Genomic DNA, 26,332 nt, shown 5'->3' with positions numbered 1-26,332 from the left:
ATCTAGTGTGCTTTATTTTGCACATATGCTTTACATGATACAAAAATATTGATCACAGTGTATTTTCATGTAAAATACTGAAATTGCAATACAGTGCTTTAAACGTAACATTTAATAAATTATATAATCAATATCTGACATAAGAATACTGAGACATAATTAATACAAAGCCGCCCCACCCAAAAATATTTAACAAAAAAAAATATTTAGACAACATTTTAAAACAAGTGTCGACTCTTTTGTGTTTTCAGTCCTTCATCGGTCGTTCTCTGATTAAAACATCCTCATAGTGGTATCAGTGCATTTCTCACATTCATCAGAATCCACACACTATCGGCCCGGATCACAGTTGGTGGTGACACTCGTGACGAGCAGGTCTACTGGTAACGGGTGAATTCTACTTGTTAAACTTGTTTCCTGCTCATTGGCGCCTTGTTAGCTTTTGGTGGGCCCGAGGTTAGTCTAGCCGCCTCCAGTGGGATGGAACGCAACGGCACACTTCCTCGCTGAAGAAGAAACCCGCTTCACACCTCCGCCTTTTCACCTCACAGGGAGGCCTGAGGCAACTGCAATGAGAGAGAAAAACTGAATTTAGGTTCAAAACAATGACAGTGTGGGGTTTAGGGGCTGTACAAGTTCAGATTCCTTGACTAGACTCTGGTGTTCATTAATCACTAAAACTCAGTAGAAAGTAATGAAATCTATATTCTTGACCTGAATACATATGCTGAGAACAGACAGCTCATGTGCTACATACTCTGAGCTGCAGATATGTATAGCCTGTATAAAAACAGGCAGCACCTCAGCACCATCGGACCTCAGCACTGTCAGTAGCATTTAATGGTGCTCCACAGCGTGTTGTTAGATGGGACTAGTGTTGTTTTTGGCGGCCTGTTTTAATTTTAGTTTTAGTCTAGTCTTTGTGTCAAGCTGTCATTTTAGTTTTTATTAGTTTTAGTCATGTTCATACTCTTTTTAGTCTAGTCAAGTTTCAGTCAACTAAAAGTCTGAGCATTTTAGTCTTATTTTAGTCAGAATTATCCATGACTATTTTCGTCTAGTTTTAGTCGACGAAAACTGATGACATTTTCGTCTAGTTTTAGTCAACGAAAACTGGTGACATTTAGTCTAGTTTTAGTCAATGAAAATTGTATTTTAGTCTCTTTTTAGTAATGCAATTCTATTTAACCCAGTCAATATAGTATAGCCTATACAAGTACCTTGTAGTATAGACAAAACCAAAATTTTCTTTTAGCCAAACCTATTTCAAACAAGGTTCTTGTTATCTTATCTCCCTATCTTTCACCACAAGACATTCGGTTTTATTTTCCACTTCGATGTATTTAAAGTTTTTCCAAATGTCTTCTCTTCTTCTTCTACCAAAGACCCCCGGCTGGCCGGCCATCGTTCCCTTTCTCTGTCACGCTACTTAAATTCGGCTTAACTAATGCCGCGAGTGGAGCTTGAGGAAGTGACGTCGCCTGCGAGAGAAACGGGCTCTGGACACAGGAAACAGAAAAACTACAAAATAATAATAATAACGCGACTAAACAAGACAAAATAACGTTGTAACATTTCGTCTCGTCTCGTTTTGGTCAACGAAAATGGAGAGACATTTTAGCATAGTTTTTATTTTGTAAACCACATTTAGTCTCGTTTTTATTCGTCAACGATATTGCATTATACATTTAATTATAGTCATCGTCGCATGACCAGCATTTACGTTACGTCTCGTCTCGTTTTAGTCACGTGATAAAGGTTCGTTGACGACAATATTTAGTCATAGTTTTCGTTGACGAAAGCAACACTAGATGGGACTTTGTTTTTATTCTTGGTTTCATTTGGTAGTTGTTTCAGGAATATACTAACGACCACGTTGTCTACATACTGCATAAAAGGGTTGCTTAGAAGTTTTTGTACCCTTCAGAATTTTCTACATTTCTGCATAAAGATGACTCCAAAAGTGATTAAAAGAGACAAAGAAAACTCAGTCAAATGCATTAAATAGAAATAATATACTTGTGCATTGGAAAGTTCCTTTGTCTGTCCCATTTTACACTTCAACAATGTGGAAACATGGCACTGGATGACACCTGAGTCTCAATGCATTGATTGGAAACACTTCTGAACAGACAGACTCTAATTTCACTTGTAATCCTAGAAGTGTACTTACTTTTACAAAGCAGAACAATACCAAAGCATAATGTCTTTGTCTGGTTTCAGGACTTTAGTGAAAATCCTCTGATGTTTTGAGTTGTTTTCTGTGTACAAAAATCTAACGGCTGAAAAAAGCTGCAATGAAAGGACTAAGCAGTTTTGCTTTGCATGCCAGGAAAAAAAGAAATTGTGGCAATGTCCCGATCTGGATAAGACTGCTGTGTCATGTTTTTTTGTTTTTTTTTTTAATGATTTTGCACCAGTATGACAGAAATGCAAGAACTCGCTTATTACCCTCTTATTTCAACAACATCCATGACGGTCTGATTTGGGTCGCCTGTGTCCCAGGTGCCTGCAGGCTTTAGGTTTAACCAAACACTGCTGCCTGACAAAGAGAAACACTAATAACTTTCGTGTGGTTCTTTCAGCAAGAAGGGCGTTTATATTGAAGAGATATTTTTTGCAGTTTCACTTGATTTCAGTGACTTCTTCTTTATCCAATTTTAGATGATTTTCAACGAGGATGAAATTAAATATTTAAGTCAAAATTGGCAAGAGTCATTCCAAATGACATAAGCGCTGTAGCCATGGAAGTCAAAAGAACAGCTGAAATGCTCTAGTGCTGAGTTTAGCGTATACTTGATCAACAAAATAAAGACTCTTGCATGCAACTGCCACTGCTTTATTAGGCTGCATGGGTTAACGAAGCCGACCTATGAACTCGCGATGCAAGTATGCAGGCCAGTTCCAATGGTGCCAGATCCCAGACACTCCAGGTTCCACTCATAAATCACTTTCACACAGGGTCACAAAGGGTCAAAACAGGATGGATGTTTGTATATGTGTGAGTTTCCTTCGCGGCAGGGAGAGGAAATGGTTAAGTGACAGCTACGAGAGGTCTTTATCGCACTTGTATTACAAAGTGGGTTTAGTGCAATAACGGTTGGCGACACACAGCCACCATCCAGTGTGTGTGTGTGTGTGTGTGTGTGTGTGTGTGTGTGTGTGTGTGTGTGTGTGTGTGTGTGTGTGTGTGTGTGTTGGCTATTCCAGGATGATACAACTATGGAAACACTTAAACATAATGAGAACAAGAAAGCTGCAGAGTGGCTCCCCATAATCCCAGTGACACAGGAAATAATTCATGCTAATTAGGCCAATCATTAAACTGACTGGTGCTTAAATAAGATAGAATCCCACACTGGCTTCACATACCATAGGTCAATAGAGAATGAATGGAGAGACTGACAAAGAAATGGATGCACCCACAAATGGACCAGTGTGCAAATACAGCGCCACTGATGCCACAGTTTTCTACATTTTTGAATTAAAAACGACGCAAACCATCAGCGGATTTTCAAACAAGTCCTGAAAGTAGACAAAGAGAACCCAATCAATCCTTATCTGGAATCAAAGGAATGTGTTCATATTTGTGAGGTGCAAAAGTAAGTGCACCTCTAGAGTGCAAATACTTTTAAGCGGCACTGTAAATCAATCAGTGGAGAGATCAGTTTGTATCATATCTGATACCTGAGTTTCTGAGACCTCGGCACCGTCCTCAAAACCAGCGCTTACCTGAAAAACAACCTGTACTCAATTTGATTCATGTCATCTGCCCCCTAGTGGATTTATTCATGCTCTGCAGGCAGCAGCTTTTGGCAGCCATTTCCAAAATGGCCGCTTTCATGGATTTTCCATTTTTTTGCAGTAAAATCTTTGCCAATTTTGAAAACGTTAGAAGTATAAATGTTATATTGTTGCAGATATTTCGATATGAAAATTTATTGAATGAATAAACATTTAATTATTGCAAACTTTTTACATTATGTTATAGTAAAATCGTTTTGAAAAATGGTGGATATTTTGAAATATGATACAGCAGGTGTCTATAGGTAATGTACTTTGGCTTATGCCTGTCTAATTTAATTAAGCGGATTATTCATTCATCTATTCAGAACTGAAAAAAAAGCTGCTTGGATGAGTGGCAAAACATCTTCAAGAAACTCTATACGTTGCCTTGTTTTCAGCTTTTCTTTTTTGGATAGTAATTCATTCATTCATGCTCTGTAACTGCAGAGGTGGGGTGCACCCTGAATAGGTTGACTATTGACAATTGACTTAACAAGCAGCTGTATGGACAGCTGGGAGGACGCGGGAGCACCTGGAGAAAACCCATGCAAGCTATTTTTTTAATTAGAAATGAACCCAGCGCAGTCCTCCTTACCTGCATGTGGCATGGTGAAACCTCCTTCCTTTTAGGAAACACTTATTAGGCGACTCGTTACATTCACAGGAACACTTTGTCTTGTTGAGAGGTTGGTGCCTCGGACACGTCTTGCTGCATGTGCACTGGCACGTGTCCTTGTTGAAGACGTGGTTCAGCGGGCAGGACGGATCAGGCAGCACGTTGCAGAGGCACTGGCAGGTGTCCTGGTCAAGGTGTCGGTTAGGGCCACAGTCCTGAGTCTGGTGTCTTTGCCGGCATACGCACTGACAGCTTTCCACATCCAGCTCCTTATCTGGGCCGCACACATCAGCTGAGAACACATCTGGAGAGTTGGAAGGAAAAAGGAACGCGCATAGTTAGCATTGGTAATGACTGCAGATCATACTAACACACAACACCATGTTTAGAACCTTTTGAATACTCTTAGTGGATGTGAAATGGAGCTGTCTTCCTACACCGAACCCGGAACCAAGTTCATTGGGTGCAAAGGGAAAATAAATAATGCACCTCCCCCTGAGTATTTAAATTTTTATTAAAAACATAAGCAGCTATACAAGACAAAATCTTTCGAGTGCAAACATGCAAAACACTCACCATGGTTCTGCTGCGAGGGCCCTAGAGGCGGCAGTGGCGGAAGTGGTTGGTTGAGCTGCAAATTAGCCGCTATGCTGACACATCTACACTGTCTGCTGCTCCAGGTCTGACTAGGAAGACACGTCCTGTTGGCTATTGGACAGCTCCAGTAGAGAGACAAAGAAAGATTTTAAATGCTCAGTTCCCCTTCCACCCCTGGAAAAAAATAACGTTAGTAAGTGTTAGTAAGTTGATGAGACAAAACATACTGTAGATACTGTCAGGGCTCAAATACAAGCTTCCTGTACTTCTGCCCCTTTTCGTTTACTGTTCAAGACCCCTGAATGATTGATGGCTACGAGTATATCAATGCAAACCTAGTCTAATGTATACCTCAAGGGCTGGTGGACCAAACACTTAACCGTCTATGGTGCCTTCAGGCAACATAGCCTTTTTCAGGTTTTCTAGATAAATCCATTTCCATTTAATTGACGATGGAAAGATCAATTTAAAGCCACAAAAGTTGCAAAACCTATAACGCAAGGCAATTTGATACTTGTCATCTGCCCCGTGGTGGATTTATTCATGCTCTGCAGTTAGTGGCTTTTGGCAGCCATGTCCAAAATGGCTGCTTTCATGGACTTGCCAGTTCTTTGCCGCAAAATTTCATGCTATACACATTATGTCATAGTAAAATTATGTTGAAAGGTTGTGTATCAAATATGATACAGCAGGTATATGTGGTCATTTACAGACAAATAAAAAATCACAGACATAGGAAAGTGTTTTCAAAAACCTACAACAAATATAACACTTTTGAAGGTCATTGACTGTCAGTTTTGGATAACATTGTTTCTGCCGCCCCCAAGTGGCCACCAATCTGAAGGATTTATCTAACACCTTGATCGGAGGATAATTTTCTCTTCTTCTATCTGACAATCATGAAGGAGAGGGTAATATCAAAGTATTATCTTCGATGAAGTGTCTCTAGGAATTGAAAAAATAAGAAAAAAAGAATCCAGATCCTGACTCTACTTTAACACGTTTCCTTCACAAAGGCACTTGGCTTTGAGGTAGTTACTCTCAAACTTGACATCAAGAATATTTAACCCACATTTCTTCGTGTATGTCATGACAGGAGATCCAACTCTGAGAGCTCCGTCAGGACTGAAAAATGAGATTGTGGAGGTACTTCCAGGATGTGGATTATAATCTTAATTTCAGGCAGGTCTCATTCGGACAAAGATAATTAAATGAATCATATTCTAATGTGTGTGCTTTTGGTTAGGGAGGGTCTTCAGAGTTCATCACGTTCCACATTTCCTATCAGGTTACCATGCACATACGTAACAAACAGGTCTGTTTGTGGATCTGAAATGTCAGTAGATAGACAGGGTTGAAGTGACCACTTGTGAAGATCACAAGTGGTCACGGGAAGGCGGTAGTTAGGGTCAGTGAGTGAGGCTTACTCAGGCAGGGCTCTTCTGATGATGCTGTGAACTTGTTTGTAAATGTCCAGTTTGGACAGGCAGTGGCACTGGGTGTGGTTGGCCACACTGATGGTCACCGGCTTGGTGCCTTGGGTGATCGGCACCGTGATCTCAAAGAGCTGCAGAGAGAGCGAAAGAAACCAAAGTCACGAAAAAACAAGGTGAACGAATACAAAGTGTGATGTGATATTCACTGTGAGCAATGAAGTTTTGTGTTTTTTTTATGAAGGAAGTATATCCCAGTTTTTCTTTGAAATCACTGACTTGTGCTCTGTGGTATGTTAACTACAGGCGAGTGGGTTAATGGTGCTGCAGATCAATTAAGTTCATGTGTGTTGACATTTTTGGTGCATTTCGGCTTTGTTTCTGTAGGTTTGGATTTCACAATTGGTTTCCACCTGGGAAGTATGGTGGTGCCTACTGATTGGTTGGTTGGTTGGTTGGTTGGTTCGGCCCCAGATAGGCCAACTACGACCCAGGACCTACATGAACATGGACCCAGCCGGAGGATGTACTCTCTACTCTCTGCTGCTGCTTACTTTGATTTCTGTTACTCGTCTTGTTATTGAGACGTGTGGACCTATGACATCCGTTTACCGTAGTTGTGGTAGAAGGTGCGGACTATAGTTGAGGCTGGGGTACTTTCTCCACCAGCTCAGCTCACGTAGGTAACCATTTGTTTATACACACTAGGATTATTGGTTGGTGCCACAGATGTTCTTTCAATTACACTTTCTTTTTATAGATAGCATAGCTAGGCCTTTTGTTTGCTCCTTTCAACTTGGAGAAGTCCATTAGCCAGGTCCAGTTTTGTTATATTGCTTTCATCCTTGTCCAATCCTTCCCCACTGTGTATGCTTCAAGCAGTTTTCAGTTATTTTTATTTGGGTTTTGAAATAGACCCATTAAGTTTGCCTTACATCCCGACTCGTTGGTTCATTGGTTTTCATGTGTTCGTCCTTAAATTCCCCTATATCCACCTAGGGAGGTAACAGCCGTCTATATGTGGAAGGCACAAAATGGACTTGGAAATAGTCAACTAGCCAATAATTTGATAAGTTGGATAAGTTTACAATTAAATAGATTTTAAATTCTGTAGCTCATTAAGTCCCACTCATATGTCCTCAAGTTCAAACTCAGTTAATAGAGGTAGTCCACCTCAAGGAAGCCACTTTATCATGCATTCTTTAAACAAGGACCTTTCAACAAAGGCCCCTCACTGTATACACTCCATATCCCCACATCCACAAAATACTGAAACACCAAGCCGTAGCAAAGTGAGTGGGAATGTGAAGGATTACCACTTGAAGAACCGAAAGAGTGATAAAGAGCTGGACTTGGTTTTTGCTTACACAAGACTGTTGTACAGACTATAGCAGGAACCCTGAGAGCCTACTCACACTTTCAACCAGGGTTCTTCAGCCTGAATAATAACTAATTAGCCTCAATGACCCCTATTCAAGACCCTTAAGTGGATTAAAATGTCATCCAGCCTCTCATCCTTTGCAGGATATCATTAAAGCTGACCTCACCATGGTTACACAAAACAAAGAGAACAAAGTGACCAGCAATGGGTTGAAAAGTTCACCTGCACACAATGGTACAGAGCGCTGATGGGGATAGCATTAAAAGTAAAACTTTACAACTGAAATGACCATTATTTAGTTTCTAAATCTTCTAAATCGATGTTATATTGTAATGAATGATAAATAATAAGGTGAATCTTTTTTCTCTGCCATGTCTTTGCCACATTCTGCTACGACTCAGATCTAGTAGCTTGTAAGATGGCGCCAATACGATAAGCCAACTTTGTTGCCACCAATTATGCAGGTTAAGCGATACAAAAAGCGATAATGTACTTAAATCTGATTGAAGACGCCAACTGAAAAAATAGATGTGAGGGATATACGTGGGGTAATGAATTCAAAAAGAATAATGCCTAAATCACACTCAAGTATTTCAATTGAGTTGTGTAAATACAGACTATGAGCTGTCATAACTTTATGATATCCAATAGATGGGTGACGTTATACTCCCAGATATAAAATCACAAACACTGATGCAAGGTTCCTTTGGGAAACCCATTTTGTTTCATTTCTCCCTTACATCATAGGCTTCAAAAATAAGAGCGATCTATAACATCTACTGGCAGAGAGATTTCTTAATGTGATGCTTACATTGTGAAATGTGTAATTTAACCTAAAACCCTAACCTTTTCCGAAACCTAGCCAAGTAGTGTGTAGTAGTCTGACCTAAGATGCCATGTCCGCCTCTAAACTGAATAAAAATAATAATTATTTCAAACAATACGTCTAAAAATAGCAAGTCAGCATTTGGCATTCGGTCCTTAAATGGAATGCAATTTAATTCTAGTCACATGGATGTCATCAAAGTCATGTGTTTGAGCCATTTTTCCACCACAACCTCCCCTAACCCTAACCCTGTGTACGTCAGCTTTGTCACTTGTTGCTCTACTTCATTTGAAGTCATAAAGGCAAAGGGAACGCTCTACGGCTGGATGCAAACAGACACTCTAGCAGACCCCGAGGGACATAATTCAACCTACACTGCATCTTGTGTTGTCATCAAGAGTTGGTCACCCTCTGCTTCCCTGCCATTTGTATTATTCCATACTCTAAACGTGTGGTCAGGGGAGGCAGGTGAGTCAGGGAAAGATGTGAGTTGAGGCAACAAGCTGAGCCTCACATGGAATTGCTAAATCTTTCACAAACTGGGTTGGGCTTGCACCACTTGTATCACATATCCTAACTCTCCATAGTCCAGGTTATGTATTTCATGTAAGAACAATCTGAACTCGTGCAGCCTCTAGTGTACAAATGATGCTCTTAAAGGAACAATTAGATCATCATCAATGGAATCAGAGGACACATAGTTGTATATATTTCTGACCTATATATACACAACTATTTCTTATAGCGGCAAACGTGAATTATCAAATTGGGAAACGGTCACAAAACCAGAATGTAATAGAAAAGAATGAAAGATCTAATAAACAAAACACAGAAAAATGTACGTCTCAACGCCTGTTAGCTACTTGGAGGCACCATCAAAGCAAATCATTTTAAGTAACCACAGAATGATCTTAACAGAAAGATAATTATTTTTGGTAAAAAATCAAAATGCCATTTAGAATTCAGGTTAAGTACAAATTATTTCCTCTGGCCTGCCATGACTTGAATAACGTACTGTGCAATCTGTGTAAATCTCCAAACTCTGGCTTGTAGGTTGAGAATCCGGCCAGGAAAAGCAGTTAGAAAAACTAAGCATGAGTGAAACCGCAGCGTCCACAGCTTTGTCTCTCGGGTTTCAACCTCGGCCTCCTTCATTTTCTCCTCAATAAACTGAAGGGTACCAGACACAGTTGAGTTTACTAGAACAGCATTGAAACAGATTGTCCTCCAATTGTTTTTACGCAGAGGTGAAACTAAACAGGTTAAGTTCATCTAGAACTTTAATTAAATGTAGCAGCCAAACGTTTCTGCAGCCTAATATGAAAACAGTATACCTATAGCAGATAATCTAATATGCATGTGTGTTTATATTATGCATAGCTTTCTTTCTTCTCCTTTACTTTCCTTTTCTTCCCTGAGTGTTTGCTCTTAAACTATCATAAACAAAACTGAATTTAAAATTGAATTTAATCAACCGAGGCAGCTCCATCACAGGATTGTAAACTGTGCAACAGTTCAGTTCACGAGTCCAACAAAACATACGCCTGTTCTCTGTGTGCTTCCTTTTTTGACCCTTTCATTTTCCATTAAATTGACAAAACAGAAATGGTCATTATTGGACCGGACGACTTTGCTGCTGCTGCGAATCAGTTTATCCATCCATTCCAAGCGAATGTCAAACCCGCAGCAAATAATCTTGGCGTCATCTTTAGCCCTGTTCGCATGGGACTGGTTTTACCTGTGGACCTCTGGTGATGCGCAATTACCGCAGAGGTTTTTTCCCGCTGCGTCGTAAATCAAAGTCCAGATGTCCCAGAAAACGCTCGAAACCATCAGAAGAACAAAACCATGAATGGTTGATGAGATGGATGACATGCGTGGCAGCAGATTTAGATGCGTCGGATTTTATTTATTGGTGCATTAATGTGTTCATCACATCGGTAAAGGTGGAGACAGGTAGGTTGTAAACTCTCGGAGTTTGCTTCTCCCGTGCGAATGCGCCACATTTCCAAATCACCTGACGTCCCTGGGTACATCTAATCCCGTTTGGACCGTAACCTGACAGTTGATCATCAGATTACTAAACGCGTTCGGTCCTTTTATCTTCAGCTACGTCCTCAGCTGACGTCCAGACAACTGCAGTCCCCTCTACACCTGTCTCAGTCAGAACGTGCAACAGCACCTACTATTGGTTCAGGATACAGCTGCCAGATTAGTTGGCAAGACGCCGTGTCCGATAAAGATTTAGGGCCACGTTCAAAATCAAAATCCCCGTCGCTGATCTTTTAACTCAACCACTTCAATCTTTCCACGTCCTTCTCTAATTATAAAACTAAATATGACCTACAGTATGTCTGTGAAGGTTCTCAGTCATCCAGGTCATAGTATATCCAACAAAGGTTCAAAAAAGGCAACTGGACTTTTTGAGAGTTTGACGTTTCAAGGTATTTAGTTTTTTGAGAAGACGTTTCATCACTCATCCGAGTAGCTTCTTCAGTTCTGAAGAACTGAAGAATACAAGTCCAGTTGCCTTTTTTGAACCTTTGTTGGATAGACCTACAGTATGTTCTGTTGGACCCGACCTTGTGGAACTAACTTCCTAATAATACCAGGACTGTTAGCTCACCCTTTCTTAGATGATCATGTTCATATATGTTTCTCTTTTATTGCATTTTACACAAAACCCATTGAAACTTCTTGTTTTAAAAGGGCCTTTTATAAATAAAAGTAAATGTCACACGTCCACTGCCTACATTTCAGACTCTTGCAATCATCATCCGTCGGTGGTTAACAATGAGGTAACAGATGACAAATGTGTGCTTACGGTTTTGCTGACGTAACCAGTGGAGATATTCTTGCATTGTTTGTCCTCGGAGTGACAGCATCCTCCACATCTGTAGACGGACACACAGGATGGCTTATAGAAGATGTTTGTGGGAGCCCCGAACTCCCTTCCCACATCGACACACACTTCTCTGGGCATGCACTGAGTCTTCCTCCACTCCGACTCTATATCTGCACACACACAGAAAGTCAGACAACCATACTGCCACAACTGTTTGAAACTGGACGTCTGTCTTCTTCGTTGGGGCTTGTGCACATGGAAGGCAATATGCAGAGACATAAAGACACATTTAATACATTTATCCACAAGCATCTGGTTCTTTATATTCATGCATTCTTCATGGTATTTCATGGTATTTTCTTGGTTGGACATGAGGTTGGACATAAGGACACAACTTTTTTCATTAAACTGGATTTCTTCACTACTTATTAAAACCCTTACCCTGCCTCATTCCTAGGTGTGTGTCCTGAGCTTTAATCCTAATTCCCTTTTTCTAAAACCTAAAACATGACAAGAACTGATCGTCGGCCACAGCTATGTTCCAGTTCTTGTAACCGTGACCCAACTTTCAAGACCTGGCCGCAACATAAAGTCCAGAACATCCAAGCCATGGTTGATCTTCCGTGACGAAGGAGTTGCATCTTCTCTCCACGCCTTCTTGTGTGGTTGATTAATTTAATTAAGGTGAAGCACCAGACTCTTCCACTCCACTGCCACTGCAAGTCTAATGAAGGTGCAGAGTGAGGTAATGCACACACCGAATACCCAACTAATCCACATGAGTTTGAGAACCTAAGAATGCTGATGTGCATGGAGTTGGCATGTCCACAGATACAACAATGCCACAACACATCATACTAGCTCACTCAAGTGCAGCCACCTACACTGGACTAAAGAAGCGCCCCTAAAGAGCTTCAAACTCCTTAATATGCCACAACGGTTTTACTGGAAACATCCTACTCTCAGCTTACATTTTCCTGGTCATAATTGGCCCCTGTGTATCCTTGACTGACCAAAATCTGCAAAACGTGAGGTTTAAGGTCAAAACACATTAACCTAATTGATTTTATGTTAACAAATGCTCTGCTATCACAGGAAGCTAATGCTCGCCACATTACAACCACAGCAATCTCTCTGGTACCTATCAAAATGAAACTTTATCCTAAATACCTTCTCAGGGGAATAGAAAGCATTCCATCTAGCTGGTTTACTCCCTACCTAACAACGGAGACTACCAAGAGACTAAAAGGCCTTCAGACACTACACTCAAAGACTCACCAACAGAGAACACATAGCTTCCAAAAACCACAGTGAACACTTCATCGCCTTCATTCACCGCAAAAAAAAGTCTGGTGTCGATTCTCCACAAAAGTTCAAAAGAATCCTGGACAAACCCCATTTATGTCCTTTACGCATATACTTAGTATTTGGGTTGTGGTTCAGTCCGCATCAACGGGGCGAATCACAGTAGATTTGTTTGTTTGGGCCGTGATTCAGCCCGCATCAACATTTCAAGTAAGTTTGATTGTTTGCTCCGATTGCTTCATAAAAGGACTAAAAATGAAAAACGGGGGTTGTGCAGTGGCAGCGTGGAGGGGGGTGACTCCAGGACACTAGAATTCACTGTTAAGCCTTCTTGAGGTGTCGTGGGCCGAACTTAATGAAACATCTGTGAAGGAAACCCCAATGACATGCTGCATACTCCCGTTGACTAGGCCAGGTATCTGATGTCTTCATGTTGGTTGGTAGCTATATTTCTTTCTTTTTTTTTTTGTAAATGCTGACTGGGCTTTACAAGCCAGCAGCTGTATCGAATTGTCCACTGTCTGGGTGCTTCACGTATCAAATATTTCTCAACCCTCAGATAAATTTACAAGTATTTCTTTGTTTTTTTTAGCTGCTGAGCGGGCCGTACAAACCAGCAGCATTTATTTAGTTCATATTTCATAACACATTGACTGTAGGTTTGACATGACATGCTGCATACAGCCGTTGTCTCGGCCAGGTATCTGATATCTTCTTGTTGGTTGGTGGCTGGCCAGCTGGCTGCTAGCCTGCTGGTCGTTTCTTTTTCAGTTGGACTGGGCCTCTTAATGTGTTTTGCCTGGGATCTTGGCACAAGGGATTGTAACATCTTATCCTGTGTATTAACAAATGTCCCGGCTCAGTGGGCATAAACTAAAGTAGAAACAAGAACATGTGAGTTACAAAAACAAATGTTCATTCTGATATCTAACATACAAACCAACAGCCATTATCAGACCTTCCACAGGTGTGGCTGGTTAGACTAATTAAGCCCATGCTCATACCAAAGACACTTGACACTGCCCCCCGCAAGGCCAGTGGAGGTGCAGAGGGACATAACACATAGTTTTTGCTGATTTAGTACTCTAGCCCTCTATTTTAGTTAAAATAGCCATTTGTGTCCACTCAGCCTCTCAGGTAGGTCCTACCGTACTTCACTTACCTTTTTCACAAGTACAGAACACATGACTGACAACACATTCCTTTCATAATACTTGCTTTTTATAATTTTCTATGCACTGACTCAATTGTCTTCAATTATCTAACTTTTCTTTCGAATTCCATTATCACAAATTAAGTTGAAAAGATAAACCACATATTTCTGTGGTTACATACCGACAGAAACATTTTGCTTTATAACCTCCATCACCTATATTGTGCTGGCAACAAGTTCTGGCTCTGTCTGGTACTCTGTGGTCATATAGGTTAGATGGGGTACTTTCCAGGTATCTGTGTCCTCTTTACGTGGCCTTTTGTTGTCATATTGCCCTTTTTATATCCCTAGTGGTGACAAAAGTCACTGTAAGGCCTTCTACATCAAAATCTGGCATCCATGTCAAAGTCTGTTACTCAGGTCAACAAATAACAGTGATTCTGTACTACTACCCCTGAGGTTGCTTGTTTTAGGGCCTGAAGACTTGCTCGGCCCATTTCTGTCCACATCTTTTTATCCTTCCCAAAACCACTTCATCTGTTTCAGTGTGATTTGTGCCATAGTCAGTCCTTTTGTGGGCCTTGTAGGGTGGTAAAGGGGGCTTTTGGTATCCTTGTGCATGATGTCTCAATTGGTAGCCAATGGTCTCTTGGTGGTGTTAACTCTGGCAAACGCTTCCTAAATTTGTGCTAAACCAGTCTGGGGACACACCAAATGTAAGGTAACTCAGAGTCAGTTTAGGTTGTTGTGTTTGGGGATGTCCTAATCGATATCAGGAGATAGGTACTGGGGCCGATCCAGGCATTTTTAAAAAGATTGGTTTCTGGCTTCAGTCAAGGCCGATGTGTTGTAGTTATTTTTTTTTTTTAGGTTTGCCATAAATCAGAAGTCCATCCCTGTAGCATCTCTTCTTCTTCCTCTAATGTTTTAGTGTCGTTTGGCTAGCATCAAAGCTGCCAAAAATCAAAGTCAAAATCAAAGTCAGAGTTTTCACCGACTGCTGGAGCTTCTGGAGTCAAGGTACGAGCTACCCTCTCCTCGCTACATTAACTTTGACAGAAATATTTACTGGACTTAATCCAGCTGCATGGTGCACATGTGATGTAGGAGGACAAGCGAGATAAGAAAAGCTCAGATGGGGACTCAGATCAGCAGGTATTGAATATTAATCCTCAGATCCGAGTGCAAAACAAACTTGATTGGGACGTCTCTACTTGAGACCAGCTTTGGACAGTCACTTTACCACCAGCTCAAGTCGGTTCAGGTGTTTCAGCTTCATGATTATCTTTAAAGAACACATCACCATGTATACCATAACTCCAAGGCCATCGTGGAGCTTCATGCCAGCTTCTTGGAGCATATTTGGTGGGTTTTTGAAGCCCCTTGGGGAGGTGCAGTCAATAGTACTGGCGCCCCTTGTGAATGAACATTGTCTTGCACTGGGAAACAGCTGCCAGGGTTAAACACCATAATCCATTGCCTTGGAGAGTTTTCAGAGCGTATTGTGGATTTATGAGGCTGACCTCGTTTACAACTATTCTTCAGTTCAATGCCTTGAAATTCTCTGAATGTGTCTGTCTGTGATTGTTTCTTCTCTGATCACACAGTGGGTCAACAGCTGAGGTGATGAGGTCAATCTCCTCGGCTGCATTTGGAATTATTAAAGAAATTGAAGTCCATGTTTATTATACTGTGAATTAGTCACATCCAGTTCACTCAGGCCTCCCAAAGCGATGCCAAAAAACACCACATTCAAACATGACATACACAGAAAAGTATTGGCATCAAAGCAAGCGTTCTCATAACCTGCTTACTGCCTCTCTACTTGATGCAGAGACAAATATTTTGTTTTCAAGTAGAAGCTATGAAAAGCTGCTCTGTTCCGTTTACTTCATCTGGAGTGCTACTGTGATGGCAATATAATGAGTAAATGATGTTAAAGTACAAACATACTTTTGAGGAGATCCAAGTTGAGGTAGGCAGCAGCTAATTTTGGCTGTTCTGCGTTAGCCACTGGCCTCGGTCGAAGAGGCCGCTGGGAGAGTTTGGAGGCAGCTGCAGCAGAAAGTTTGGATCTGCACTTCAGAGAAGCCCAGTATGAAGGATAGATAAGACTCATCAGTTCATCAACACTGGACGCTGACCGCAACTTCTCTTCCATGTCTGGCTTTGGTGGAGATTCCTGAAAGAGACAAGGGAGATTCCATGTGTTGCTCAGAATGCTGCTCTCGAGAACTATTATACAGTATCGCTAACTCGCCAAGAAAATCTTTTCTACCTTAAGAACACATCACAAAGTCACTATGTTGGCAGTGATGTCAGAGCAAGTAAATCCCAAGTCATGGCGGATGTGGCTCAGTAGGTAGAGCGGGTTGTCCACGAACCAGACCACCTCCACATGTGGTCAGTGGTTGGATCACTCAAATGCAACCTCAATGGGTCCTGGGTGTGTTCACACCTATACTTTAAGCTTGTCAATTATGAATGGATTCCACCAGGAACGATGTAAATGCAAGGCCTGAATGGAGTCTAAGCTGTCAAATGATATAACTAAAACAAACTTGGCTTCATGGCCTGGACAAAATTGCCCAGCTTTGGCAATGTGAATGTACTATAGCATACTAGGCTATAGGAATACCAATTTAGTCACTGCATTATCAGTGACAATGCAGGATGGTCACGAAACTGTTCGGTCACGACTTCACGACTACAGGTCTTATTTGTAATTGTAGATGCTAGACTGTACTTTACCGTTGAGAAGCAGCTTTTATTTTATCAACCTTTTAGTCTTTCTTGCTGTTTCATTGTTTAATGGTTGGAAACTATTCTGGAATGTCAACTCTGCTGGGTACACTGGACTAATCCAGATTTTTGAATATAGTTGGCAGCATATTAAAGCCATCACCCTGTTGGTGATTTTACTTGTTTTAGCTCATTAACAGCAATTTTCCAAAACACAGTGTAAGTTTTTTTAGACTGAAGTCCAAGCTCTATTCATATTTGGCTTGAATTAAAAGTTCAGCCATCCGTCACAGCAACTACACTGCTCAAAATTATGAAAGGAAGTCTTTTAAATCAGAGTCTAACATCAAGTCAGTTAAACTCCCGGGATACTGATAAGGTCAGTGAAGTCGTATAGGGGGCTGTTAATCAGTTTCAGCTTATTTGATGTTATTGAAATCAACAACAGGTGCACTAGAGGGGCAACAATGAGACCACCCCCAAAAACAGGAATGGTTTTATCAGGTGAAGGCAACTGATATTCTGCCCCTCCTCATCTTTTTTTGACCGTTTCACCTCATTTGGCTAGAGTCAGATACCTGGACCCGACAGAGGTTACACAGACAGTCTAACTCCTCCAGGATGGCAAATCAATACAATCCATTACCAAAAGGTTTCTCCCAGCACAGTTTCAAGGGCGTGAAGGAGATTCCAGGAGACAGGAAGTTACTCTATGAGAGCTGGACAGGGCCGTAGAAAGTCCTCAACCCATCAGCAGGACCGGTATCTGCTACAGGATGAGCACTGCCAGAGCCCTACGACATGACTTTCAGCAGGTCACTGGTGTGAATGTCTTTGACCAAACAAGCAGAAACAGACTTCATGAGGGTGGCCAGAGGGCCCAACAAGCCCCCATGCTTGTCTGACCTATATCCAATAGAAGACCTCTGGGACATTATGTTCATTCAACGTCACCAGGTTGCACTTCAGACTGTCCAGGAGCTCAGTGATGGCCTGGTCCAGATCTGGGAGGAGATACCCCAGGACACCATCCGCCGTCTCATTAGGAGCCCCAATGTTTTTAGACATGCATAGCACGTGGGGGCCATACAAACCACAGAGGATCATTTTAAGTTGCTGCCAAGAAATTTCAGTTCAATGGACAAGCCTGCCGCATCAAGTTTTCACTTTTTGGTTTTTGGGGCGTCTTTGAGTTCAGGCCTCTGGAGGTTGATCATTTTCATTTCCATCAAACAATGTGGCATCCTTTCGTTCCTAACACATTGCCCAGCCCAGTAAATTAATTACTCAATATTCAGATAGTGTGGTTTACTATCCTATATAAAACGCTGTCAGGACTCCAGGATCAGGAACATCAATAACTCTTAGTACACCAAACAAACACTCAGAACATGTGAAGATCCAAACTGGGTTTCCGTCAAAAGGTCAAAAAGATGTCCCACAATGGACAGAGAGGAAGAAAACAACAAGAGGAGGAACACTGTCATCCCCTAATTTTCAGAAAACACCACAATCCCATTAACTTCAAAAACCAGGTAATACACTGAGGCAGAACCTTGTTCACCCCAAAGACTAAACACCTGGTAAGCAGATAAGTACAGTGAGGAAGCTACAGAAATAAAACAACCCATCCACAAATGGTCAACACTGGAGAACCAGCTCGTCAGGAAACGAGTCAGCGGTCCACTTACACCTAGAGGACAAAGGGCACTCCTTTAGAGGACAACAATGTCCACATTTTAGCCAGAAAAGACAGATGGTGGACATCAATTTACAATACTGTCTTCTTTAAACCCCAACTCTCCATCAGTCTTTAAGAACTGAAGACTTGGACGAAACTCTCCAAGTCCAGTTGCTCTTGTTTCAGCTTGTTTTTTAGGTTTTTTTGGATATACTATGACCTGGATGACTGAGAACCCTCACCGACTGATCGTACACAAATACATTTGTTTGCACATCCAAAACGTTGCCGGCCACGCTGTGATAGCCAGGGCTGTGTTCAAGATGAACAAAATGAGCCAGAACGGACAAATTTAAAAGCAGTTACCGGTAACTCTAAATGGTTTCTTAAAAATGTAATTTTCCCGTTCCCCACCATTTATACTATGACTAAAAGCCATAACTCAGTTAAAATATTCATGTCCTCATTCATCGTGCTGACCAGCTTGGCGCTGGCATTGCTGCCACAGTGGATGACAAGGACATTCAGTGCTACTCTTCCTTAAAGGAGTGGGACGAGAAGAGGAAAAAGTACATCTACTACAGTCCACATTAGCTAAACAATGGATGCAGACGCCCAGGACGCAGAAGTTGCTTCTGAAGGTCTCTGCAGCTCAATGTTGTGGACGTACCCGTCAACGATTATGCACACTTTTAACCATGACAGGAAAATAAAGGAGTACAATAAATACTTACATTTATGAATAACAGAAAGCTGACAATCCTACAGCTTGTGATAGTCAAAGAAGCTAACACTAGTACATTCTGCTGTGTAGCGGACATGATGGAGGTCTCACAGGGTGGGCATGACCTGAACCAGGTACTGAGCATCTTTCTCAATATTTGCATCCAACATGATAATCTCACACAACATTGCTGATAGCAATGCGCATAAGTTTTTAGTTCTACCAGTGTCATAATCTCACACAGCATTGCTGTTTTGAGTAGCTACTCACATGCATCGACTGACAATCAAACTGCTGATTTTCAAATTTCTCTTTTGGAATAATTCCTCCAGGCAACAACCTATGGCTAAGTAGTCCAGTAACAATAAATCATTCATATAAATAGCTACCATCAAACGTAATGCAGCTTATTATGGTTAACTTAACAAAAGTCCTAAAAATAATAAGTAACTTGCTAAGAATCAAAGCGCTCGGGAGGAAAACATGAAGATTTTGCAGAATTGTAGCTTTGTAATTGTCCATGTGATGGATTTGATGTAATTAGGCAAGTAACGTTTCCAGGTAAGCTATTTTATTATAATAAATAATCCTCTGATGTGTAACTGCCAACATTTGATTTGATCCATTTATCCGTGGCTCCTAAACATCATCTATTAAACACACATAAGCCAAAATCGGTTTTTAAAATCTTTAAATATCATAAAACAGGTACTGCTATGTGTCATTCATTTTGATTGAAGCGGAATTAGTGACCAATACCATGTGTCTTGCACCGACTATAAAAGTCTTACTTACCTTGGCTTGAATTACCTAAAAGGATGCATGCTAACGTGATTTTCTTAAGCTGTACCAGGACACAGACTTACGAAACAGTCGTATCAGACGGTCCAAACGGGACATCTGTTTGTTGTTACGGCAAATAAACGTACTGACTAATACATGCAGTACGGGCTGCAGGAACAGTTAGTAATATTGCAATATTGGCTCACTTTCCTGAATAAACAAATACACGTGTATAACATTTCTGTTTTGCTTCATTGATTCTCTTCGTCTACTTGTTTGAAGCTGATCTTTTTTATTAATTCTTCCAAAAAACATCTGAGCCCTGCTGATCTCATCAGAGATGTCAACAAGACTCTTACTACTAACTTTAATCCAGATGCTGTTTATAAAACCCTGAGACAGGATTTTACAATTCTGGAAAGTTTTCACGTTTGTCTTTTGCTGTGACATTTGCAATTTACTGTGAATCACTAAAAGCCGACAGTCACGCACTACAGAGGAACGTCCTTGTGTTGCATGAAAGAAGAATTCAAAACATGAGCAAGGGTCAACAAAAGACAGGGGGAGTTAGAGACTGGTGAACACAGTGGTTTACTTAGCAACCTAATGATCAGGCATATCATTATGACCACTTTCCAATACTGTGTAGGTCTCCCTTGTGTGACTCATCAGAGAATGGACATGGGCCTTCTGAGGGCAACAGAAAGTTGTTATTGGGGGGCTTTGGGTCCTGTGGGTTGAGGGGAGGGGCCTCTGTGGATCATCCCACAGATACTTGATCAGTTTGGGGTGGGAGATGGATTGTCTAAGTAACATCCACGCAAATGAATGCTAGGTCCCAAAGTTTCCCAGCAGAACATTGGATTGTCATAAGATGGTCAATGTTAGTCACTTCTCTTGTCCGTGGTTTTAATATTGTGGCTGATCAGTGTATATAGTTCAGTCAGAACAAAACAGAGTTAAAAGCAGAGAAACATATGGGTTTGTTGGACGTGTGAAAAAGTTGATTCGATTTGACTCGGTATCCGTCCGTAAGAGATCGTTCAGTTTTGAAACGTCTAAATCCAAACCTAAAGTCGTCACTGGTTCCATCCAGAAATCTGCGATGCATCCACAAATATCTTCCCTCAAGTTTCACATCTTTCATGTGTCCTTGCTTTTGCCCAGCTCTACTTTTTTAAATCCAATCAGCGTTGAGGCCTCACGTTGCCCTCAGGTTTCATCATGTTCCGGATCTCCCTCACACGTCGACATATATCATTGTGTCGCAAGATTTGTTGCACAAGACCAGGGCAAGATTTGTAACCAGAGGATGCAGAAAATGGCATGTATTTAAAAAAAAAATATCGATCTGATGTTTTAGAATATCAAGATCAACTTTAATTTAGTACGAACATTTGAGGGGGTGGTGGTGTTGACTATCTGCTTGGACCTCTCTGCTGTTCATTGTGTGTCTCAAACAAGGAGTAGAGGCTGCAGCCCAAGCATCAATAACACCAAAAGGCAGTACAGTACATTCAAGCGTTTAACTCTGGCAACTCTTATCATACGAGAGGGAAACCCATGAAATTGAAATGTAGAAACAAGGCCACCTGGACGCTAAACGTTCTAGCCCTGAAAAAGCATTATATGTTCTTCACACGTCTTACCTCAACTTTTACTAAAACCTTTAGGGCCACTACCCATGTCCATGTTTTAGAAAGCCTTTTTCAGTCAGTCACAAGGAAGTCAAAGCTGTCTGACCTGTCAGCTCTTCTTTACATTTTTATGGTGATATTTGCGGCGAACACATCCCTTTACTTGGTACCCACGAACACTTTGAGCTGAACTGAGAAATCAAAAAAAGAAAAATTCCTTCAAAACGGTTGCTCACTACAAACCACATGCCTCTGCAGAATCCAGGATGTTGTGAAATATGGTGAAACGAGGGGCAAAGTAGTTTGAGGTGGAAAAGAAGTGGAAATGGAAAGCGATGAAAGAGATTATGTGTCAACTGGGCTGTTAAGGGACCTTAAGGGGCCATGCATTATTTCATTTTCTTTTTTTAGTATTTCGAGTTTACTTTTAAAGCCAGAAGCAAAAAAATGGAAAACAAGTTATTTGAGTTTTATTTTTAAAACAAAAAAAAAGAGAAATCTCTTTTATTTTGTAGTCTTGAACGAAAAAGAGAAAGTTAATATTAGACTTAATTTTCTTTCTGCTAACGCGACTTAAAAACTAGTCATATTAGCCTTGAGTAAAGCAGGAAGTAGTCTCCATGGTGACCACTGGTCCAGGTCTCTCTGGTCCAGGAAATAGTCTCCATGGTGACCACTGGTTCAGGCATGGATCATTGTGTTCAGCACTAAATAAACCTGGCGCTTCTCAAGATTCAAAAGACAAGCGCTCAGAGAGAAATTCACATAACCAGATACCTTGTGTCAGAAAGTCTAACATAACATCTGAATATTGTTCCAAAGTTATGTCCGTGCTCCGTTTATACCACTTGAACACTTGAAATCATTGACTACTGGAAACAAATTCTTCAGCTTCACCTACAAAAACTTCTGGTTTTATATGAATCAGATAACCACTGGTTTCTCCTTTACTTCTCTTTCCATTTTCTTATTTAATATATTAGAGAACAAAACGTAAATTTACTTGCTTGGCATTGACTGGTTTTGCTTTTTAAATTGAACATCAAATAAATATACTTGTTTTTTTACTTTAGAGTCTAAAACCGAACTTGAAATACCAAAAAGGACTCGGACCATTAATAATAAAAGTCCTTATTCTTTGAACTGACATGAGTGGAGAACTTTGTACATTCATCAGGTCATTTTCATCATATTGTCAAGTTCAACAAAGTAGAAGTGAACAGAAGGCCAAGGCTGAATCAATTCCGATCCACAAAGCCCCGATTCAATATCAGTTCGTTTGGAGATATTTTAGTTTCCACGATTTTACCTAAAACTAATGTTCCAGAGATTTGTGGCATCTCCGCAATCTTTTGTAACACGTACAGCCTGGATCTTCTTTGACTCATTTGATTTACTACATTTGGCTTGCTGTGGAGAAATATATCTTTTGGAGCCTTTTCGAGTGTGTCCTTTTAGTTTTTTTTTTGTTTTTTTTTTGTTTTTACCTTGCATGAATGTTTTCATTGGCTTTACACTTTCAGGCCCTGTTAAACTCCCTCAAGCTGAACCTTGAGTGATTGTATCGCAAGTATTTTTAGTAATATTTTCCCTCCAGTTCCTCATCTTTCGTGTGTCGTTGGCGCTTCCGTCGTTTTTCTGGATCACAGATATAATAATAATCCTGAGAGATTTCTGACTGGAGAGGATGCAGGAAATGTCGCGTATTGAAAAAACAAAATAATCGATTTCAAAGATTTTATGAATCAATATCACAGCTTCGAAGGGAAAAAATGATTTTATTTAAAACCCAGCCGTAGTGGACACATTTTTCTGCAGCGTCCCAACCAAATTAGGTCGGTGCGATTGGATCTCAGAGAGTGGAGGTGGTATCTGCTTCTTTTTCATTCTGGTCACATTGACAGACGGGCGATTCAAAGGTTTAGCCTCATTCACTGCGAAATAACACACATCCTGTGTGATTGCCAGAAAAGGAAAAAGCAAGTACTGTCTATTATAGGGCTGGGTTTTAAGATTCGAAACAATCTCGATTTGAAATATTCAACATGGATTTGTGAAATCCTCAGACAGATTTTCAGAATACACCCCATTTCCTGCATCTTCTCTTTAGAAATCTCGCTTGCAGTCTCATAGGACTGGTTTCACATTTGAGGGAACAACTCTGAGAGCACCGTCAGGTCTGAAATATGATTGGATGTAAAAATTATGACGACAGAGAAGAGCTGGACAAAAGCATGGGCAGATGAATGATGAGAAAATAGAGGGAAAACATTCCTAAAAATACTTGCGATACGATCACTCAAGGTGCATCTTGAGGGAGTTTAACAGGGCCTAAAAGTGTAAAGCCGATGAAAACATTCAAGCAAGATAATAAAAAAAAATAATTTAAAAAAATCGGGAGACACTCGAAAATTCATGAAAATAAGTGAGAACAGGCTCCAACAGATAAATTTCTCCACAGCAAGCCAAACGCAGTAAGTCAAATCAGTCAAAGAAGATCCAGGCTGAACGTGTTACATGCTGTTCTGTCATGGATTCTTCCAGGCCTTCCTTTCCTTCCCCTCACACCCAGTGTCTCTCAGCTCAATCTCTTGGTTTGGCATCACATTAAAGAAAAGCATGTTTCCGTGTTGTTATCAGTCAGGATGTTAGCACTAGACCAGGAGATAATAACGGCCCAACAACAGCCGATCTGCCTCATCTTAGGGGCAGAACAACAAGCCGCCGACTGCATCTATCTCTCCGTTCCTGAACCTCGGATCCAGAAAAGGTCAAGAAAAAACATGAACGATACCCAGACACCAGATCAAATGACTAAGATCAAACACAGAGCTGTCGAAGCTTCTCGTGATGCTAACGTACCACTTTCTTTCAATTATCTGAAGCAAAAACCCATCAGGGAATAAAGCTTGTGAGGTATGTGAGGTCATAGAGAAAATTTGCTAGGACATAGTGTCACTTAAGTGTTTTAGCGTCCTTAATAATTTGTGCATAAAACTGATTCAAAACATCAGTGAATTTTCACACAAGTCCTGAAAGTAGACAAACAGAACCCAACGAAACACATGAAACAGAACTATTATACTTGTGTGTTTGTTTATTCAGGAAAATTTGTATAAATTCAGTGAACACTTGTTTCCAGTATCTGCTGTCACCTCCATGTGCAGCAATAACAGCAACTAAACTTTTCCGGTAACTGCTGACCAGTCGTCTACAGCAGCTTGGAAGAATTTTAGCCCATTCCTCAGAACAGAACCACTTCAGTTCTGAGATGTTGGTGGGTTTCCTCACATGAACTGTTTTATAATTAAATATGGACTCTAATTGGACCTGAAAATTAACTTTTCAGATTGGATTCTCTTTGTTTACTTTCAGGACTTCAAAAATGTATGATCTGAGTCATTTTTACGCAGGAATGTAGAAAATTCTTAAGGGCGCAAAAACATTTAAGCAGCACTGTATATAGAGAGTACAGGCAAAGAGAAAACTGCATTCCAGCATCAGAACCTCATCTCTCCATGAAACGTGGGATGGTAATGTCCTTGTTTGGGCCTGTTCTGCTGCATCTGGTTCCAGGGCGGCTTGTCATCATTGATGGACCAATGAATTCTGAAATCTACCAGTGAACTCTAAAAGAAAACGTCAGGACATCTGTCCATGAGCTGAATCTGAAGAGAAACTGAGTCATGCAGCAAGACAACAAGAACCAAGAACACAAGTGGTTCTACAAAAGAACGGTTTAAGAAGAACAAGATGAACGTTTAGGAACGGCCAAGTCAAAGTCCTGACCTTAATCCAAGAGAAATGTTGTGGAAGGACCTGAAGCAAGCAGTTGATGTGAGGAAACCCACCAACATCTCAGAACTGAAGAGGTTCTGTTCTGATGAATGGGCTAAAATTCCTCCAAGCTGCTGTAGACGACTGGTCAGCAGTTACCGGAAACGTTTAGTTACACGGAGGTCACAGCAGATACTGGAAACAAGGAGGCACTTGCTCAATGCACAATATCGGTTCATGTGCTTGACTGGGTTCTCTGTCTACTTTCAGGACTTGTGTGAAAGTCCGTTGATGCTTTGAGTCATTTTTATGCAGAAATGTAGAAAATTCTGAAGGTTAAAAAAATTCTAAGCTATAATTTATACACATCAGTGCACGTGTGTCTGGGTTAGGTCTGTTTGCTCCTCATAATCCCCATGTAGAAAAAGAAGTCACATGGTGACCCCCCCCACCCCCTCCCTCCCTCCCTCCCTCCCCTGCACCTCAACAGTTACTGAAGTACTCAGACAATCTGCAGATATTTCAACGCAACAATTCAAAAAGTACTCCTGAACCTCACTGCCTGCCTCGGATCAGCCGAATCGAGACGCGTTTCAGGAGAGTTTCGAGCTTTCCCCTCTTCTCCGACTCACCGGCTCGTCCATTTGCTCCTGCTCGTAGTATTCATAATAGTCGCTGTGGCTTAAGTCGCTGGCGAGGTTGCTGTAGAAAACGTACGCGAGCAGCAGAAGACATATTCCCAGTAGGTGCATGGTGATGTTAAATCCTCTAGGGTTTATAATCCAACGATCAGAAAAGGTGAATTTAAAAAACCCTCTCCAGTGTCAGCGCGTCCCCTCTCCTGCCGCTGATAACGCGCTTTCATTTGGTCTCTCTCTCTCTCTCCCTCTCTCTTTCTCTCTCTCTCCTTTTCCTTTCCCCTGTCCTCTATCTTTATCCCTCTATCAAACTTTCTGTCTTCTCTGGTCTCTGCAGTTGCTTCTCGGAGGCTCTGCAGCACATGTGAGGAGCCCGCTGTGGATGTGGATGGAAGCCCGGTGGGTTTG

At 41.1% G+C, this 26,332-nt stretch overlaps 1 protein-coding gene across 1 annotated transcript; it reads right to left on the bottom strand.

Annotated features, from left to right (window-relative positions):
- On the bottom strand, nt 1-26,332 carry vegfc (vascular endothelial growth factor c). Its single transcript, XM_084564595.1, has 7 exons — nt 25,919-26,332; nt 15,896-16,124; nt 11,464-11,654; nt 6,427-6,566; nt 4,979-5,121; nt 4,382-4,706; nt 1-566 (listed from the first exon to the last, which is right to left on the bottom strand). The coding sequence occupies exons 1-7, from the start codon at nt 26,036-26,038 to the stop codon at nt 458-460; spliced, it is 1,257 nt and encodes a 418-aa protein (XP_084420721.1). The 5' UTR covers nt 26,039-26,332; the 3' UTR covers nt 1-457.

This window comes from Chelon labrosus, assembly GCF_963514085.1.
Source record: "Chelon labrosus genome assembly, chromosome: 2".
Lineage (NCBI taxonomy): Eukaryota > Metazoa > Chordata > Actinopteri > Mugiliformes > Mugilidae > Chelon > Chelon labrosus.
This window is presented reverse-complemented; position numbering and strand designations above follow the sequence as displayed.

Bases quoted from the DNA above. Each gene is read 5' to 3' on its own strand.
- vegfc (XM_084564595.1), bottom strand. From the start codon at position 26,038: ATGCACCTACTGGGAATATGTCTTCTGCTGCTCGCGTACGTTTTCTAC. The intron at 6,567-11,463 runs GTAAGCACACAT...CTCTCTCTGCAG, and splicing joins CTGGTTACGTCAGCAAAACC to CTCTTTGAGATCACGGTGCC. The intron at 4,707-4,978 runs GTGAGTGTTTTG...CCAACTCTCCAG, and splicing joins GCCCTCGCAGCAGAACCATG to ATGTGTTCTCAGCTGATGTG.